Source organism: Conger conger, chromosome 4 (assembly GCF_963514075.1).
Source record: "Conger conger chromosome 4, fConCon1.1, whole genome shotgun sequence".
Taxonomy (NCBI): domain Eukaryota; kingdom Metazoa; phylum Chordata; class Actinopteri; order Anguilliformes; family Congridae; genus Conger; species Conger conger.
In genome coordinates this window covers 35,381,624-35,403,268 of record NC_083763.1, presented here as the reverse complement: position 1 = coordinate 35,403,268, position 21,645 = coordinate 35,381,624, and the positions used below count along the sequence as shown (strand labels likewise).

General features: G+C 41.4%; 1 protein-coding gene across 1 annotated transcript in view; it reads left to right on the top strand.

Annotated features, from left to right (window-relative positions):
* The window catches only part of c8g (complement component 8, gamma polypeptide), a 36,785-nt gene that overhangs the window by 3,317 nt on the left and 11,823 nt on the right, over window positions 1–21,645 (top strand). The window contains exon 2 of the mRNA XM_061237530.1: window positions 10,845–10,990. Coding sequence (XP_061093514.1) covers window positions 10,845–10,990 — 146 coding nt within the window. The remainder of the gene's footprint in view (window positions 1–10,844; window positions 10,991–21,645) is intronic.

Here is a 21,645-nt window from a genome sequence, read left to right as displayed (position 1 = left end):
GAGGTGCCGGCATGGGCGGCGGAGTTCAGCTGCTGAGAGCAGCTGCTGAGAGCGGCGAATCTGCAGGGGCCACGGGGGCCACACTCAGGCCCTGTGGTCTGCTGGGAGTGCGGCCAGCCTGGGCACATACGTAGGAGGTGCCCTGCTTTACACCAGGCTCAGGGAAATGCCCTGGGGTCCGCATAGTTGGGGATGTGTGGACCCCCATCCCTGCTGCCCCGGCTGCACCAGCCCAGGCCTGTCCCCTGGCATGTGGAGGCCAGCAGCACAGCCAGGGGGGAGGGGCTCTGTCCCCCCCAGAAGTTGATGATGGCGCTACACCACCTGTAGTAGTAGGGTGGGTCCGCGGGAGCGCCGGGGGTGGGGGCTCCTGCCGCATGCCTGTTTCTGTCCAGGGGGTGCCCAATGCAGGCCTGGTGGATACTGGGTCCTCAGTGACGCTGGTGAGGCCGGACATTCTGCCCAGCTGGACACAACTGCAGCCCACACCCGTACAGTGACAGGCGAGCTGGCTCCTATGGTGGGGAAGGGGCTGCTGTGGTTGTGCGTGGGGGGCAGGAGTGTTCGCCACCTGGTGTGGGTGGCAGATGTGCAAGACCCCTGCATATTGGGGTTGGACTTCCTCCAGGACATAGGGTGCCTGCTTGACATGGGAAGGGGTACGCTTAGCTTTCCGGGGGGTCCTACCGTTGCCATGGGCCCCCTAGCTGCACGCCCCAGCCCCTTGCCCCCCGCTAGGTCTATTCAGACATCGGAGATGCCATGTTTGACTCGCTGCGGCTGACCGAAGGGGTGTTGCAGCGGGCATTCAAGGTATCAGCTACCGGGGAGGAACAGTGGCAGGTGGTGGTCCCAAAGGGCCTTCAGGAGGCGGTGCTGAAAGCCATGCATGGGGTAGAAGGGTCGGGGCACTTCGGGGTTACTAAGACTCTTCGCCGCCTCCGACAAAGCTTTTACTGGGGGCGTCAAAAGAGAGACGTCAACGACTTCTGCTGCCGCTGCAACGTCTGTGTGGCGCGCAAAGGCCCAACCGGGCGCTCACATGCCCCACTGCAACAGTTCCCCGTAGGGTGCCCCATGGAAAGGGTCGGGGTGGACATTGTGGGGCCGTACCCGCGTTCCGACGGGGGTAACCGCTTCGTCCTTTCTGCCATCGACTACTTTACAAAGTGGCCGGAGGCATATGCCATCCCAGACCAGGAGGCCGAGACGATTGTCGATGCCCTAGTGGGGGGCATGATCAGCCGTTTCGGGGTGCCTGAGTCCATCCACAGTGACCGAGGTACGAACTTCGAGTCCCGGGTGTTCTCCGCCATGTGTGAGCGCCTAGGTGTACATAAGACCCGCACCACCCCCTTACACCCACAGAGTGACGGATTGGTGGAGAGGTTCCACCGCAACCTGGAGGATCAGCTGGCCATTGTCACCTCCCAACACCAGTGGGATTGGGACCAACACCTGCCCATGGTGCTTATGGTGTGCCGCTCTGCTGTACAGGAGTCCACAGAGTGCACGCCAGCTCTCCTCATGCTTGGAAGGGAGCTGCGCACCCCGGCAGAGCTGGCTTTTGGTCGGCCGCCCGATGCCCCGACTGCCCCTGCAGGGCCGGCCTACGCCAGGAAGCTGCAGGACCGCCTCGACTCAGCCCACAGCTTCGCCCGGGGTCGGTTGGAGGAGGCCGGCATGAAGCAAAAACGCAACTACGACGTTAAGACTCGGGGCCGGAACCTTGCACCGGGAGAACTGGTCTGGGTCTACGACCAAAAACTAAAGAAGGGTCGGTCCCCTAGACTCGACAGCAAGTGGACGGGGCCCTGCAAGGTACTGGAGAAACTGGGAGAGGTCGTATACCGTGTGCAGATGCCTCCTCGGGGAAGGAAGGTGGCGCTCCATAGGGACAGACTGGCCCCCTACCGGGGGGCCCCCCCTCTCCCTGACATGGGTGCACAGGTAGCCTCTCCCTCCCCTCAGGGCGCACCGCCCCCATCCGATTCTCTGCGTGTGCCACAAGGGGTGTGTATACCCGGGTCCCCCTCCCATTCCCCATCACCCCTGCCCCATGCTCCCTCTGGCCCTGCCCCGGGGTCCGCCTCCTCTGCCCCTGTCCCGTTGCCCCTGTCTCCCAGGGGGCCCCAATCGAGGAGGCGGAGGAGGCCCCCGGCCCGTTTAGGAGACTTTGTGGTGTCCCTCTGGGGTGCTGGACTGGAAGAAACTATGTGGAAAAAAAAAATTGTATTGGGGTGTGGGATTGTGATTTGGTGGTTTTCTGGTTCACTGCATCATCTCAGGGTTTTCTGTCCTTCTGTCTGTTGTATATAAACAATAATAATAATAATAATAATAATAATTCCTGTTATGGGCTATTCCTCGAGGACGAGGAACTTTGTACGGCGGGGGGTAGTGTAGTGTCCCTGGTTGGGACTTGCATAAGCACTGCCAGCCAAGGGGAGGTATTTCCAGGTCGGCGTAAGTCGAGTTGTTGTTGTTCTGGGTGATCTTCAGTGTGCGCTTATTTGTGTGGCTCTCGACAATAAAGTTTAAAAAGATAACCACAAGCTCACGTTTCTGCCTCCGTTTAAACCGGACCGTTACAATATTCAGAACTATTTATTGTTTATCCATTCAATCTAACAGGATACATCTGGGAAACAAAAATCACCGGTCAGTCACATGTCCAATACTTTTTCTCACCTATAAATTGGGTGATCTGATACAAAAGGTTAAATATTCTACATCTTTTGAACTCAAACTCAATTGTCTTCAGTGTACAACAAAAACAAAATACTTACCCTTGCTTTTATACTTTTGGTGGGTACTGTAACTTGTTGACTGCTGTTAAAAAATATTAACCATTGTGTTTAGGTAAAATTCACCTGTCTAAAACTTTTAAGGCCTTCTCACAGCAAGTTCAAAAAAATCCAATCACAAAATAAATAAGAAACCTGTGTCATTCTGTGATGACCCGCTCTATCATAATCAGCTATGTCATTCAAATTCATATAGATCAATGTTTAGTTAAAATGTACTCTTTTAAGCTTTAGTCATCATTTTGTAGAACAATATCTTGGCTTTCATTATATGAATGTCTTAATGCCAAATTCAGAGTAAAATATAGTTTTTAAGCTATTAAAGATATCAAAGTGAAAGTAACACCAGAGTTGTATTTTGTTTGGAGCTTGTCACAAATAACCATATCAGCTGCATCCGTCACTACATGTTCATTTGCTTTCATGGTCAGTTTGTCTTTATGTGAAGAGTAAATGTAGTATAAAAGTATAGTTTAAAAGGGTTTATACATAAGAATACAGAATAGTTGTAGCCCCGGAGTTTCTTTAGCCCAGTGCCGATAGTCTTCCAGTCTCACGTAACCCCTGCGATGAAACTTTGAAGCCGTTTTTATCACTGTGGTGGCACTCCAAATAAAACGGTATCTTAAGAAAGCTTACATTCTCTCCTCTTTCCATTAGTTTCTAAAAATCTAAATATGTTTTGGGGTCACTACGACTGATTTTGATTGAACAGGTCACATATTACGTTGTCTATAGCTCTGAAACCATTCAGCATGACAAATATGCAATAACAGAGGAAATTAGGAAGGGGGCAGATACTTTTTCACAGCACTGTAACATAATTTTCAGGATCATATGAAGTGTGTAAATACTGCTGACAGACATTGTAAAAACAATCCAAATAGGTAAGGAAGATCTGAACTCACTTCAAGTAAAGTGACAGGATTAATCATATACTCACTGAGCAGACACCAACCCCTGAACCACTGTCTGTGTGGCAAAGTTATCTGCTTGCAGTGTGAGACATACAGCAGGAGGAAATGGTGCAATCCAATACAGAGAGATTGAAGATTGAAGGAGACAGCAGAGGACAGACATGTTAAAGGAGAGAGGGTCTGTGCTCTGAGAGGGGTCTGAACAGAGAAAGGATGGGTGTGTCTGGCGACGGCATTCGGACTGTGTCTATCAGAAGCTGAAGCTATAGCTTCTAGAGACCTGGGCGCAGACCACCACAACTAGGAATCTAAAAAATGATGTGAACTGGGGGGCTCCTTTCTCCTTGTCATCTCCTTATTATCCCCTCCTTATATCACCCCTGGCAGACATTCAAGTCTGTATATCCAGAAGGCCTCTCTTTGGAGTATTTTCTTCTCAAAGTTGTGCGTGCTGGCTTTACCTTTCTATCCCCAATACACTGAAGGTCTTTAATAGAGTGTTCCTGTTCTATAAAGTGCCTTGCCATTGTTGAGGTGATATCACATATAGCGATTTATGTTTCTCAAGCCATTGTTTTAATGTACATTTAGTTTTACATATGTACACTCCCTGAGCACTTTATTAGGAACATTTTTACTTTATTACACCTACTTATTCATGCCATTATCTAATCAGCCAATTGTGTGGTAGCAGTACAATGCATACAATCATGAAAATATGGGTCAGGAGCTTCAGTTAATGTTCACATCAGAATGTGGAAAAAAAATGTGATCTAAGTGACTTTGACCGTGGAATGATTGTTGGTGGCAGGTTTGAGTATCTCAGAAACTGCTGATCTCCTAGGATTTTCACGCACACTAGTCTCTAGATTTTGCAATGAATGCTGCAAAAAACACCTTGTTAATGAGAGACGTCAGAGGAGAATGGCCAGACTGGTCAAAGCTTACAGGAAGGTGACTGCAACGCAAATAACCACACATTTCAACAGTGGTGTGCAGAAGAGCATCTCTGAACACACAACGCATCATAACTCTAAGTTAGATGGACTTATTTTTTAGGCTTCTACTGCTGTAGCGTAATAAATACCTAATAAAGTGCTCGGTGAGTGTATATACAGTACTGTGCAAAAGTTTTAGGCAGGTGTGAAAAAATGCTGTAAAGTAAGAATGCTTTTTTTTAAATCAATTAACTAAATGCAAAGTGAGTGAACAGAAGAAAAATCTAAATCAAATCAATATTTGGTGTGACCACCCCTTGCCTTCAAACCAGCATCAATTCTTCTTGGTATACTTGCACAAAGTCTGGGATTTTGTAGGCATATAATAAGGTGCGTGACAACCAATTATACCAAACAGGAGCTAATGATCAGAAACAGCTGTGTAGGAGGGTTAACACTGGGTGAGGAACAGCCAAATTCTGCTTCCAAGGTGAGGTTGCTGAAGACAGTTTAATATCAGAAGTCATACACCATGGCAAGACTGAGCACAGCAAAAAGACACAAGGTAGTTATACTGCATCAGCAAGGTCTCTCCCAGGCAGAAATTTCAAGGCAGACAGGGATGAAAGACACATCATGCTTACTTCCCTTCACAATTGGAAGATGTCCAGCAGTGCTCAGAATTGGCAGAAACCAGTGGGACCCAGGTACACCCAACTACTGTGCGGAGTTCTCCAACATGCTTGGAGCAACCTCCCTGCTGATTGTCTTAGCCAACGGTGTCCTGTAGTTCTATATCTCAGAGAAGTGATGCAGTTTTAACGCCGAAAGGTGGCCACAAAAAATATTTATTTGATTTAGTTTTTAACTATTTTGCCAAATTACCTTTCATTGAATTATTTTTGAAAGAATCTTATCTGTACAGAATATTATACAGGTGCCTAAGACTTTTGCACAGTACTGTACTTTAATCTGTAAGAACATGTGCTATCATCTCACCAGTGGCAAGGCACTTTATAGAACCGGAAAACTCAATTAAAGACCTTCAGTGTATGGGGATTGAAAAGGTAATACCAGCCCACAGGGGAGGGGACTTTGAGAGGAAAATACTTCAAAGACAGGCCTTCTGGATATACAGACTAAAATCGTTGTCACCAGGGGGCCTTAATGAGGAGCTGGACCTTATTTGTTGCCTCTGTAGATCTCTGCGTATGGGGGTGACTTATGAACAGTCTGGCCTGATATCTTCCATTGTGGTTACTCGTGGATACATTCAGCATTCTACTATTCTTCTTGATTGTTTAACTATGTATTTATTTGTTTTACAATGATTGCCCTTCAGCCTTAATTGTCTCACAATGATACCTAAACATTTGTGCATGATCCCGCGTTGAAGAAAACAAAGCAAAAAAAAGATGTAAGGAAGCTTTGTAGCGCTTTTTTGAATGTGAACCAATTTCTTCAATTGATGACATTTCACTTGTTTCAACGCACCAAACAAATCAAACCGGGTAGGCACAGTGATTTCTCTTGCTAAGAATCAATACAAAAAAACCTGACTCTTATCTGAGTGTGTTTTGCTTGGTTATTGTAAAAAGCTTTTATTAAATGATTCAATTCAATTCAATTTTAAATGTATAGCACTTTTCACAGAAGACTGTCCCAAAATTGATTTGGGAAGGATGGGAAATACCAGCCCTAAAGCCCCAAATAGCATATGAGGTAAATGAGAAACGTGGGAGAAAAACAGTGGCCAGAAAGGAATCTCGGGAGGTACCTGATAATAGGTTATAATCAACTACTGATTATAGTTGAGATGGTAACAGTTCGGGTATTAAACTAGCTGGTAAACTAGATACGTCTTAGCATCAGTGTGAAATTTGTGCGCTTCAACATCATGGGGGCCCATGTGTCCAGATTGGCAGGTAGCTTCCTGTCACTAATATTGTTCACAAACAGATTCCGCACCCACTCAAGCCTAGCTGATTTATTCTCAATATCGGGGATGTACACACTGAATTTAGTTCTTAACTTCACTAAATGGCTGACTACTGCTTGCGCTGTTGGTGCTCTGTCAAAGTCACCACTAGATGAGAGGTACGTATCAAGCAAAGGGAAACAACTTAAGAAGGACGTTCCACATTATTAAGCAGACCACCATTTTCAAGTAATATGGGAAAGAAAAAGGATCTCTCTGCTGCCGAAAAACGTGAAATAGTTCAATGCCTTGGACAAGGTATGAAAACCTTAGATATTTCACGAAAACTTAAGCGTGATCATCATACTGTTAAGAGATTTGTGGCTGATTCAGAGCACACATGGGTTCGTGCAGATAAAGGCACAATGAGGAATGTTTCTACCAGACAAAAACATCGGATTAAGAGAGCAGCTGTTAAAATGCCATTACAAAGCAGCAAACAGGTATTTGAAGCTGCTGGTGCCTCTGGAGTCCCGCGAACATCAAGGTGTAGGATCCTCCAGAGGCTTGCAGTTATGCATAAACCTTATATTCTGCCACTCCTAACCAATGCTCACAAGTAGAAACGGCTGCAGTGGGCCCAGAGATACATGAAGACTAATTTTCAAGTCTTGTTCACTGATGAGTGCCGTGCAACCCTGGATGGTCCAGATGGATGGAGTAGTGGATGGTTGGTGGACGGCCACCATGTCCCAACAAGGCTGTGACGTCAGGAAGGAGGTGGCGGAGTCATGTTTTGGGCCGGAATCATGGGGAGAGAGCTGGTCGGCCCCTTTAGGGTCCCTGAAGGTGTGAAAATGACCACTGAAGAGTATGTGGAGTTTGTGACTGACCACTTTTTTCCATGGTACAAAAAGAAGAACCGTGCTTTCCGTAACAAAATCATCTTCATGCATGACAATGCACCATCTCATGCTGCAAGGAATACCTCTGCATCATTGGCTGCTATGGGCATAAAAGGAGAGAAACTCATAGTGTGGCCCCCATCCTCCCCTGACCTCAACCCGATTGAGAACCTTTGGAGTATCCTCAAGCAAAAGATCTATGAGGGTGGGAGGCAGTTCACATCCAAACAGCAGCTCTGGGAGGCTATTCTGACATCCTGCAAAGAAATTCAAGCAGAAACTCTCCAAAAACTCACAAGTTCAATGGATGCAAGAATTGTGAAGCTGCTATCAAATAAGGGGTCCTATGTTAAAATGTAACTTGACCTGTTAAGATGTTTTTGATTGAAATAGCTTTTGATTTCACTAAATATGACCTCCAAATGCTGCAAATTCAACAAATTACCATTTTCAGTTCTTTACAACCTATAAAATGTTTTGAAACTCTGTTGTGCGTAATAATTTGGAACAGTGCATTTTAAGTTTTTTATTTTTGAAAAAAATACTGTTATCATTGGGAGGTTTGTTCAATAACATTCGAATTATACCCTAACAGTTGATGACTTTAAAATTATGCTGACTGTCATTTGCATCGACTATTTAGGAAAATCAGTGAAAAATATAATTTGCATAATAATTTGGAACGCAGTGTATTCATAATTGCCATTGAAATGTTAGCAATTAAGATCAGAGACAATACAGAAATTAATGGTCTTGATATCTGTGGCATACGCACCAAGATATCCATGTATTCAGATGACACAAGCTTCCTTCTCTCTCCATGTCCAAACTCCCTAAAGAGACTTTTAGAAGACCTAGATATCTAAGTTTATCTGCAATGGGAAACCAGATAAAATCAAGCGGACATACCTATATAATGCATATGACTGTGGAGGAGTAGAATTATTGAATATTAAAGTATTAAATTCTTATTTGAAATCCTCACTAATTGGGAAACTGTGCTCAAATACTGGTTCAGTAGTAGGTTACTTGGACGGGCTCATCCCTTGTTTAAGGGTGGCCTTCTGGCATATTTACAGCTTAATCCTGTCCATTTCAAATGGTTTAAAAAAACAAATGCTCAGATTATATGGTTCAATTCAAGTATAGTAATAGGTAATAAACCTATATTTATGAAACAATTGTTTGAGAGTAGAATTATCCTTGTAAATGATATTTTTACTGAAGAAGGTCAAATTATGTAATATGAACAAACTACTAAAGTGTATGGACAGGTTGGTTCCATGCAAAGTTAATCAATTACTCGCATCCCTACCACAGATTTGGAAATGGGAACTGGTTAAGGTGTCTGGGAAACTAATGGTCTGCAGACCCTGTATAAAAAATAATAAATGGACAAAAACGAGTAATATTAATAAAGAAATATGTCTATTTTATTTAAAAAGTAAAGGCGCTTTTGATATACCATATAAAATTCAGTACAAATGGGAACAGCTTTTTAATGAACCCCTCCCATGGAATATAATATATGAATCTTTTTATAAAATAACTATTGATTCCTTTATGCAAGCCTTCCAGTTGAAACTATTGTATAGAATTTTAGCCACCAAAGAAATGCTACATAGATGGGGTATTGAATATTCTCCAGCTTGTAGATTATGCCAAGATGAGTCGATCCAACATATTTTTTTGGTACTGTCCCATAGTGAGCCTTTTTTCTATTACACTACTACATCAACAAGTAAATTATTTTCAGCCTCCACACCAGAGCCAGTCAGTCCCCAATCAGCCTCACAGACAGGCCCACAGAGTGCCCCAATACCAGCCTCACAGAGAGCCTCCATGCAGTGCAGAGATAGAGGAGGAAGAAGCCCATGCCCTAATAAACAACATTAGTTCCGAGTCTCTGAGAGGAGCTTAGCAGAGCATTGTTGTCTGACATGGCCTGGGAAGAGTCAGAGTCTGACAAATATTTTAGAGTTTTCAATTAACTTCAATGGGGAAATTTGCTTTTTGGCGCCGGAGCATGCAAGCTTCTCTGAGAATGGCAATCCCTTGCCCCCTGGAGGAAAACCCAGTAAAAACAACAAAATACACAATTAAATAAGAAACAATATAAGAAACCATTAAATAAGAAAAAGAAAAAGACCAGAATAGCTAATGTTAGATCTTGCACTCTTGTAGCGTACTGTAGCATACATATAACACGTTTATTTTCCACAACCTGTAAGCATTTTTAGTTTCGTTTTTAGGTACCAAAAACAAGCTTCAACCTTATGAGCAGGTCAAACTATTTTGGACTGCATTACAGACTGCATTGATATAGTGCTTTTATCCAAAGCGCTCTACAATTGATGTCTCTCATTCACCCACTCACAGACATCAACGGTCATAGGCTGCCATGCAAGATACCAATCAGCTTGTCGGGAGCAATTGGGGGTTAGTTGTCTTGCTCAGGGATACTTGGACACACCCAGAGCAAGCAAGTGAACTGGCAACCTTCTGACTGCCAGACGACCATTCTTACCTCCTGATCTACTGTCGTCCCATTTTTATTAGGCTTTAGAAACACAGTCCTAATGAAGTTCTTATGCATTGTTAATAATAAAAAATCTATTATAAAAAGCACCAAAGCAATGATAATACGCATAGCTTCACAAAACCAGTATCCTTCAGTGCAAAATATAATCCATATAATGGGTGTATATTAGGAATCTGTTCTTTGGTTCTTTGTTTGTTACTGTAGCTAACCTGCAACTGTTTTAACACTGCTCCCCTTCCTTACACACTGGCCAGGGAATGTTAGCAAATGCATTAGACGGCTATATTCAGATGAACTTGCATTGTACTTATTGTGAGTTGCTCTGGATTATTTTTATTAACCCAATACAGTTTATTAAGCCTCCGATATTAACATTGTTAAAATAATATTTGTGTATATAGTATTGGCATTGTTTTCTTTCATTTGTAATTATATTATATTATAAAGGTTGGAGGTGAGTGTGTGAGTTTTCTGAAGTTAGGAGGATTTGTTGAATCTGATGGAGCACACTTGTATGAGATATTTATGATTAGAAGACGAAATTGTTCTTGCATGCCCATTGCTCTTGCCATCACTCTGATACAAGTCAATCTTGGTAACTGTAACCTGGCCATCATATTTTTGCAGCCAAATAGCGGTTTACATCTCGCAGCGTAGCCTCTGTAGATCTTTTTGTGTAGCATTCTGTGAAAAGTAATCTGCCCAACACCGTCAATAATGAATTTTACTTGGAAAACTGACCACCTGATACCTCAATTAAAATACCCTACTTAGTATGGATTTAAAGATAATTCAGTACACATTTTTTTCTCCCCAGATGAATGGAAAGTGGTTCCTTGTGAGTGTTGCATCCAAGTGCCAGTATCTCCGAGAGAACAACTTGCGGTTGGAGGGCACCACTATTATCCTGACTGTTGACCCCTCCCCTACCTCCCCACTATCTGTCAGCACACTAAGGAAGCTGTGAGTATAATAATAACTATACATGTGTGGTTGCTTTAGCAATTGTTTAGCTGTTATCAGATGGAAACATTAGAGAGCTGTAGCACCAGTGCAACCTTATGACATGTGCAACCTAATGGAATTTTGCTAATAGTACACTATGTCACCATATTGTTCCTTTTTCACCACTTTCAAACATTCAGAAAATAGCATCCAAATTAAATTTTGAATTTGCAATACAGGACATAAGACAACAAAGCCTTGGCTAAGGTTTTTATCTCTGCTCATGAAATATACAGTACACATTTCCCAAGAACAAAAACTACACTGAAAAGCAATGTTAATATTTTAATGAAAACATTAAATTATATAATTTCACCTATTTTTTATATTGCGAATAATATTTTTCTCAAGCAATAGCACCTACCAACTAATCCATATCATATCCTGGCCTAAATTGGTTACTATTCTTGAACCCTTTTGACTACATGCATAATCCATAATCTCCTCTGAAAGGTAACCATTTGGGGGTTGTTTCCCAAGAGTCAGAATTACTCAAAATATTACTAAGTTACAGAAGCTCTAACACAGTGAAAGTTTAACGTTTTTTTCCCCAGTGTTCTGTGTTTGACTGGATACAGATTAATGTAGCTATGGCTGATGCACTTAGAAACACAATGGAGCCAAGTCAAAATTAATGAGAAAGTTTTTTCTTATCTACAGTGGTGTGAAAAAGTGTTTGCCCCCTTCCTGATTTCTTATTTTTTTTGCATGTTTGTCACACTTAAATGTTTCAGATCATCAAACAAATTTAAATATTAGTCAAAGACATCACAAGTAAACACAAAATGCAGTTTTAAAATGAAGGTTTTTATTATTAAGGGAGAAAGAAAATCCAAACCTACATGACCCTGTGTGAAAAAGTGATTGCCCCCCCTGTTAAAACATAACTTAACTGTGGCTTATCAAACCTGAGTTCAATTTCTCTAGCCACACCCAGGCCTGATTACTGCGACACCTGTTCTCAATCAAGAAATCACTTAAATAGGACCTGCCTGACAAAGTGAAGTAAACCAAATTATCCTCAAAAGCTAGACATCATGCCGAGATCTAAAGAAATTCAGGAACAAATGAGAAAGAAAGTAATTGAGATCTATCAGTCTGGAAAAGGCTATAAAGCCATTTCTAAAGCTTTGGGATGCCACAAATGGCGAAAACATGGAATAGTGGTGAACCTTCCCAGGAGTGGCCGGCCGACCAAAATTACCCCAAGAGCGCAGCGACGACTCATCCAAGAGGTCACAAAAGACCCCACAACAACATCCAAAGAACTGCAGGCCTCACTTGCCTCAGTTAAGGTCAGTGTTCATGACTCCACCATAAGAAAGAGACTGGGCAAAAATGGCCTGCATGGCAGAGTTCCAAGACGAAAACCACTGCTGAGCAAAAAGAACATTAAGGCTCGTCTCAATTTTGCCAGAAAACATCTTGATGTTCCCCAAGACTTTTGGGGAAATACTCTGTGGTCTGACGAGACAAAAGTTGAACTTTTTGGAAGGTGTGTGTCCCATTACATCTGGCGTAAAAGTAACACCGCATTTCAGAAAAAGAACATCATACCAACAGTAAAATATGGTGGTGGTAGTGTGATGGTCTGGGGCTGTTTTGCTGCTTCAGGACCTGGAAGACTTGCTGTGATAAATGGAACCATGAATTCTGCTGTCTACCAAAAAATCCTGAAGGAGAATGTCCGGCCATCTGTTCATGACCTCAAGCTGAAACGAACTTGGGTTCTGCAGCAGGACAATGATCCAAAACACACCAGCAAGTCCACCTCTGAATGGCTGAAGAAAAACAAAATGAAGACTCTGGAGTGGCCTAGTCAAAGTCCTGACCTGAATCCTATTGAGATGCTGTGGCATGACCTTAAAAAGGCGGTTCATGCTCGAAAACCCTCCAATGTGGCTGAATTACAACAATTCTGCAAAGATGAGTAGGCCAAAATTCCTCCACAGCGCTATAAGACTCATTGCAAGTTATCGCAAACGCTTGATTGCAGTTGTTGCTGCTAAGGGTGGCCCAACCAGTTATTAGGTTTAGGGTGCAATCACTTTTTCAGACAGGGCCATGTAGGTTTGGATTTTTTTTCTCCCTTAATAATGAAAACCTTCATTTAAAAACTGCATTTTGTGTTTACTTGTGTTGTCTGACTAATATTTAAATTTGTTTGATGATCTGAAACGTGAAGAGTGACAAACATGCAAAAAAATAAGAAATCAGGAAGGGGGCAAACACTTTTCCACACCACTGTATGTCTAGGGAGTTTTCCAAAAAGGACGTTTAGATGGAAACTAAATTATATTATGGGTCAGCTCCTTATTTATAAGCTAGCTACCAAGCTGAATAACAATAACCAAAAACATAACACGTAATTTCACAATAATATATCACAACATACAGGCTATCGGGATAGTGAAGCCAGAAGGCAAGCATGCAGTGTCATTTTTAATCTAGCGATAGATAGGCCTACGCTAATATTTTTTTCAACTAAATAGGCTAAATACTGCTTAGCTATATGTAACATGTTGCATCTAGCTAAGATATTAAAAACAATAGCCATTTTCCATTCCATGTTGTAGCGAATTAGATCACATTTGTGGGTTAAAATTGAATTAAGCTGCTTTATTTTATGGGCTTAGTGAAGGCGGGTGAAACCCTGTCCTTGAGGACAAGGGGAGTATACAGAATGTTAAGAATACACAAGGGTTGAATAAACATTTAGCTATATTTTGTTGGGGCTGATAATGTTTGGTCAGGAACACCCAGTGACTATAGTCCTACCAGAGGTGCGTTCAAGATAGCGAATGTTCACGCTAAACCACCGTAAATCCTCAAATTGTGGCCGGGGTCTTTTATTTTATTTTATTTTATTTTATTAGGCTGCACAAAGCACAGGCTTTTATTTGGGGCAGGCTTGTATTCAAGGCAGGCCTTTATTTCTTATTAGGCTTCTGTTGTAGAATTTTATTCTTAGAAATAAAGTAAAAGGCTACACTTAAAGTGGGCCAACACTGTTCAACACTTCCTGTATCCATTCCGAAATCAATTATTGTAGGCTAATCAGGAACACCGTTTGGTAAGTCATAGCGTCAGTCTTAACAGACACGCCTTTGTAACCTAGGTGAAAATAGGTTAAATAAATACATACTTGAACTAATAATAATAAAATACATCTGAACAAATTTCATTATATTGACTGCAAAGTTAATTCCGTCAGATAAATAGGATTAAAATAAATATTTCATTTTTATTAGTTCAACCTGGACGTTACCATGTTAAAATAGATATCCTGTCACTTTAACAAAGTGCAATTGTCCCAGCCAATCAGAATGGCTGTAATGTTCGCGTGAATTCAAAAACTGACGAGATCTTTGGTAAAAAAGAAAGACGCCATTGAAGTCGAACCAGTGAGCAACAAAAAGTTAAGACCTGAAAAGAACCTGATTGTTGTAAACCTTTATTTTCCATTTTTGGAAGTGTTTCACGATACAGTTCCGTCTATAGAGGTAGACCGTGTTTTATTTGAATTACGATATTGTTTGTTTGACTGAAGAATCGTTGAGTAGCCTAGAATTGCTGAAGCCGCGTTGTGCTCAACGAGAGAAGATGGCGAGCCTTTCCCAGTAGGGAGGGCAAAGTGGAGCTTTAGAATGTAGACCGCTGTGTGTGCACGTGAGCTCGCCAATAGATTTCTCACAGAAAACGTAATTTGTCCACTTTTTTACTTTACAGTAGAGGTGATCAAACTTACAATAACTAAGTGCTAGTGTGTTCTAAGCCTTTACTGGTCCCTGTACGATGTTAGCATGATGTAGCTAGCATACGCGAATAGCACAAAGCCATACAATTTGCTTTTTAACGGCACTTGGTCATTAGAACGATATAAATAAAAGCATTCGATTAAGTTTGACGGCACCGGAATTTTCTGTCGTACCGTCCATAAATGGCAAAAGTCCCACCATAGGATTTATTTAAATCTTTAAAAGTTATACATTTTCTGAATCGTCATTAATTCATCTTGTTTCTATCAGTGATTCGGCGTGATCGGACAGTTCTGTAGCTATGTAAATGACGTCAGAAGGATACAGCACTGTTATTTGCTACCTAAACTTTGACGCAGGCTCGAGAGTGTTAACAAGTCTGACATGTCTATTGTCAAAATCCACTGAAACTATGAAAAAGTAACCAGGGACTTTGGACTTATAAGGCTGGACATACCGAGTACCCAGCAAAAATATTGACCTGGCTACAGTCACACTTTTGACAGTTCGAACTGCCACCAACTGCCATGTATGAGCGCGTGAAGTAAACCAGCAAAAGCTATTGTTGTGTCACCATTTTCGAGCTCCATGTACGTAAAGAATGGAATGGCAGTGAAATCTGGCTGTTTTTCGGTGCCGTCGGGGTCCAGCATTTAACATTGATGGAATGCTGGTAAAATGCTGGTCATTTTATAAAATTCAACCTAAGCAGAATTATTGTCCACCACACGTTAATTTAAGGTTAAACTGAGATAATAATCATAATATTCATGTTGATTTCCGGAAATACATTTTTCGGTTGTCCTCCCTATTCCCAGTAGGAGAAGAACCACGGACAATCGTTGGCATCTCCCAGCTTCATCTGCATTCCGGAGAAGGACACACACACTGTTCAAATAAAAGTTGTGGTAGGACTGCTAGATGCCATCATCATTATCTCGACTACGAACGAAATTATTTTTCTTTTGAGATATATCGCGGTAAGGGTGGACTCATTCACTCAATACACGGATGGACTGCACAACGTGGTCAGCTGTTAGCATAGGTTGATTGCACCGACTACAGTGTAACTTGAACTTGAATTTAAGCTCGAATGCATTTACTACGGCTGAATGTTATTCTTGAATTGCTGAACTGTGAATACTATCTGTGAATGTTATCTTCACGATTGTTATTTTTCTTTCATTGCTATGCTTGCTGGTAATGTAAATGCATTTGATTATGTGCTAGAACTAAACTGAAGCTCACTAGTTTCATTAGCAGATAACTAGCAACTAGCAAAAGCAATACTTGACCCTTGATTTGAAAATAGGCCTGTTGAAAATTACAATAATTGTGTTTAAATGTATACTGCTTCAGCCTTTGGCAAGCTACTCAGAAGGGAGCGACTGGTAGCTTGAGAGCAACGTGTTGGAGACCCATGGTGTAGGACAACGACTTTTCATTGGCAACAGTATTAAGCCAACCAACAATATAAAATATTAAGAAGAGCTCTTTTATTTCATTGAGTTAAATTGAAACAATGTCTTCTAGTGCTCATGGACTGATATCCCTACTGGCAATATTACCCCGGCTTGTATTTGGGGGCCGGCCTTTATTTGTCCCAATCGACCACGCCCCTGGCTATTATCCGAGGCCCGGCTTCAAATAGAATCCTGGACACAATTTGAGGATATACGGTATGTTAGCAGCAAACTGTTACTGTTGAACGATTTTAAAGGAATATTCCATTTAGTTTGCCACCAATGCATTTTGAATACAAATGGATGTGACTTAGATATAACAATGCCAGCTAGCTGATTTGTTGCTTATCTGTGATTTATTTTTGAAGGTAGGAACAAATATTACATTAATTGAAGTGTATTATAAGAGCCAAATAATTGAGCCAAACTTTCGTTCTCTCTGCGTTTTCCCCGTTGGTGGCCATTTCTGTTCTACCTTTTTGACATGCACAAGAGAGAAGTGAGGAAAATAGTAGCTGGCAGTCATTTTTCATGATCTAAGGGGGAGGAACTGGCCTATCAAAAGTGTTAACTTTGTTACGCATTTGTCACTGATACTCGGAAGTGGGCGTGGCGTAACCGAGAAATGGTGTTTAAACAAGCCCCTGTACTACATTGCGATTTGCAGTACATTGAAACCAAGATTTTCACCTGAGGCACAACTACTACAATTTTGCACTGTTATGCAGGTAAATCTCTATTAAATCTTTATCTTGTTAATCTTAACTCAAATTTAAAAAAGGAACCATCTATATAGTGACATATGTGCATGAACAGTTGTACAAGGAACACTTTTGGCTATTCCCGTTGCTGTCACTTACTTTTAAAGCACTATACTCTTCAGCAACACATCCATCACAGTTTGTTACATAATTTAAAAATACAGATAAAAATCACTCAAATAACATACCACAAGTCACAAATAACACTTGTGACCAACCACACTCCTGTCCAGATGCTCGGATCACTAACCTGAACTCTCACAGCAATCTGTCACAGAGGCAACATACCTCATTCAATACACTGGACTCTCATGGATTATTGGTACGTTTCAAAATAAGTAATGTTGGAACTAAACTGCCCCATACCTTGCTATCGGGTGACGTTTGACAAACGCTACAGTACAGTCACCCAGCTAGGCTACCAACCACCACCGAAGGTTAACGTTACAATAAGCCGGCTTATTTCAATTCACCTACTTCACCATTTTAAGAGCTAAAAATGAATTCATTAACATGATCATTAACATAACATAAGGCCGATCAGCCCAGCAATGCTTGCCTTTTCCTACCCCTAAGTGTACCTACTGCCTAAATTGCCTAAAAGCGAAGTAAAATCTAACACCGTATCAAGACTGGTCTTGAAAACCCCCAGTGTTACTGCCTCCACTACATGCGTTGGCAAGCTATTCCACACATTGACCACATTGACTATTCCACACATTGTGTCCTCTTGTTCTGCTAACCGAACTCAACCTGAAGAATCCCCTATACTTCACTTTCTTAATCCATTTAATGAATTGAAAAGCCTCAATCAAATCCCCCTTAGCCTCCTTTTACTAAGCTTAAAGAGATTAAGTCTATCCTCATAACTCTTATCTTTTATACATGGAATCAATCTGTTTGCCCTTCTCTGAACCTTTTCTAGTGCCTCTATGTCCTTCTTATAGTGCGGTCCCAGGACTGCAAAGAGTACTGTGGTCTAACAAGAGTATTGTATAAGGTGAGTATAACTTCCAATACAATACTCCTGGCTATGTATCCTAACATCCTATTAGCCTTCTGCTACTGCACATTGACTAGAGCCTGAAAGTAATCCTGCTTTATATTTTTATTTCCCACAGGTAGCAGTTTACATTTAGTTGTATTTAATTTAATTTGCCAGTTTTCCGCCCACTTCTAGATTCTGCTTAAATCTTCCTGGATTATTTTAGTAGAGTCTGTACTATTAGCTAAACCTCAGAGTTTTTTTATCATCTGCAAATTTAACTAATTTACTTTATTGCCCATGTCTGGGTCATTTATGTAAATGAGGAAGAGCAGTGGCCCCAGAACCAATCCCTGTGGGACTCCACTTCCCATAGTACCCCACTCGGATAAGGCCCGTCTTACTACTACTCTTTGTGTCCTTTCCCATAGCCAATGCCGAACCCATTTCGAAATAGCTCCTACAATTCTTACCGTCCTCATTTTGATAATGAGTTAGTCATGTGGTACCTTATGAAATGCTTTTTGGAAATCTAGGTATACAATATCATAAGCCCTGCTATCATCAAAACACTTGGTAGCTTCCTCAAAGAATGCCAAAAGGTTCATTAATAATTTCCAGTATTTTACATGTGATACAATTTAGACTGACAGGCCTGTAGTTTCCTAGATCGGTACGGTCCCCTTTCTTATATATTAGTATTGTATTACCTTGTTTCCAGTCATCCGGTATTTCTCCAGTTTCTAAGGACTGTCTAAAAATACTTGCCGGTGGTTTAGAAATGATCTCACTTAACTCTTTGAGTACCCTTGGGAATATGCCATCTGGGCCTACTGCCTTATTTGTCTTTAGTTTATGTAATTTATCCAATATATTTGACCTCCTCTTTAATTTTCCTTTTCCTACTGCAGTATTGAAAGAAGCGTTTTGGATTGCATTTAGCATCATCTGCAATTTGCCTTTCGGCTTACCTTAGTTCTTTTTTAACCTTATTCCGCATATTACAATATTCAGCTTTATTACTCTTAGTGCTGTCATTTTTATATATCTGACAAAGTTTATTATTTTTTTCGCAAACTCGCAACTTCGCAAAACTTACGTATAGCTGTATTCATCCACTGTGGAGATTTTCTCAATTTACATTTTTGCACTTTAGGAATAAATTTACACTGCATCAAGTATAATCCTTTGAACATGCTCCACTTGTCATTCACAGTCCTGCAATCAAGAACTTGCTCCCAGTCTACATTACTTAAATTTGATCGCATCTTTTTAAAGTTGGCCTGCCTAAAATAAAAATAAAAATCCTGGACTTGGAGGAACCCCTCTTAATTTGCCAAAATACATCAAAACTTACTTGCCTCTATCCTGCAAATTCTGTCTGAATCATTATATATTACCTCATCTAAAATCGATTGCCCTCTTGTAGGCTGACTGACATACTGTTTCAAAAAAAGGTCATTTACAACATCCCAAAATTCCTCCTTTTTCCTTGTCCAGTCACCAAATTCCAGTTAATATGTAGGTAATTGAAGTCTCCCATGATAATTGTCTCGCCTCCCTGGCAAGCTTCTTTTATATTTTTAAAGAGCATTATATTTACACTACTATCTGAAGCTGGTGGTCGGTAACACACTCGGTAACACACTCCCAAATAAACTTAATCCAAATATCCTCACTAGGCATGTGTTGGTCAATTTCTGGAATCTCTTGCACACTAAGATTTTCTCTTACATAAACAGCAACACCATCCGTGTGTGTGTGTGCACGTACATGTGTCTGCATCCATGCGTGTGTGAGTGTGTCTCCTGGTTTCTCACCATTTCTGTGTGGATTTTGATGTATGTTTGGAGTCTTTCTCCTCCTGGACAATCCATCCATGAGCAAATCTCAGTTTCCTAGCAGAGGCAACCAGATTATCTGTCAGTATTTCCTGGTACTTTGTTTTTTGATGTACATTCTTAAATAGTGCCCCTGGACCGCTGGCAGCAATACATCTCAAACACCCATGTCCCACCGCCATATTTGACAGTAGGTATGAGGTGTTTCTCTTTGAATGCATTCCATTTTGCCACCAAACATGTTGGTCTGAACATTCAATTTTGGTCTCATCTAACCATAGCACTCTCTTCCAGCCATAACTCCACTGAGGTTTGGTAAACTGACGATGCTTGGTTTTGTTTATTGTTCTCAGTAAGAACTGTCTTTGAGCAACCCTTTCTAATAATTTGTTGGTATGGAGGTGTCATTTTATGGTTCTTTTTGGGATTTGGTGACCCCAAGACGCAACCAATCTCTGCAATTCTTAAACAGCGGTCCCAAAACATCACTGACCCACAAGCCTCTCCTGTTATACAGTACTGTGCAAAAGTTTTAGGCAGGTGTGGAAAAAATTCTGAAAAAAGTAAGAATGCTTTCAAAAATAGAAATGTTAATAGTTCATTTTGATCAATTAACAAAATGCTAATTGAGTGAACAGAAGAAAGATATAAAAATATAAAAATATTTGGTGTTACCACCCTTTGCCTTCAAACCAGCATCAATTCTTCTAGGTACACTTGCACAAAGTCAGGGATTTTGTAGGCATATAGTCCGGTGTGTGATTAACAAATTATACCGAACAGGAGCTAATGATTATCAATTTAATATGTTGGTTGAAACACAATCATTAACTGAAACAGAAACAGCTGTGTAGGAGGGTTAAAATTGGGTGAGGAACAGCCAAACTCTGCTTCCAAAGTGAGGGTGCTGAAGACAGTTTAATGTCTGAAGTCATACACCATGGCAAGACTGAGCACAGCAACCGTCTTGATGAGACCAAATTGAACGTTCTGGCCAGAAACAGCATCGGCATGTTTGGCATTGAAGCATAGATGCATAAAAGGAGATGAGCATCATACCCACGGTGAAATATGGTGGGTTACTGATGTTTCGGGAGTTAAGTCTTTAATTCCAAAGGTCCAGGGGCACTGGTCAAAATCAACAGTATAATGGATTACACAAAGTATCAGGTAATTTTGTCTGACAATTTGGTTGCCTCTACCACAAGACTGAGACTTGGCTGTAGGTGTGGACTTTCCATTAAGACAATGACCCAAAGCATACCACAAAAACCACACAAAAAATGGTTCTGTGACAACAAAAGGATTGTTCTGCAGTGGCCATCTCACGCACCAGACATCAATCCAACTGAAAACCTGTGGGGTAGTTGATAAACTCAAACCCAATAATGTGAAGGATCTTTCAAGGAAGGATCTACATAGAGGAATGGTCCAAAATCCATCCAAAATGTGTTCCTTAACCTTCAAGCATTACAGACTCCATGCTGTTATCCTTGCGAGAGGTGGATGCACAAAGTACTAAACCAGGGGTGCCAATAGTTATGGAACCTTGATTTTGTTGAAGTCATTTGTTGTCCTCTGATTTGAAATTAGGCCTTTTCAAACAATCACCTAAACAATCCTATATTCAAGTAGCATTTGACTAGGATGGGTCAAATGCAGAGGACAAATTAATCAATAATAATAAAGGTTTATTATATTATAATCGACAAGCTGGCGGCACGGATGGTGCAGTGGGTAGCACTGCCGCCTCACAGCAAGGAGGTCCTGGGTTCGAATCCCCGTTGGCCGGGGCCTCTCTGTGC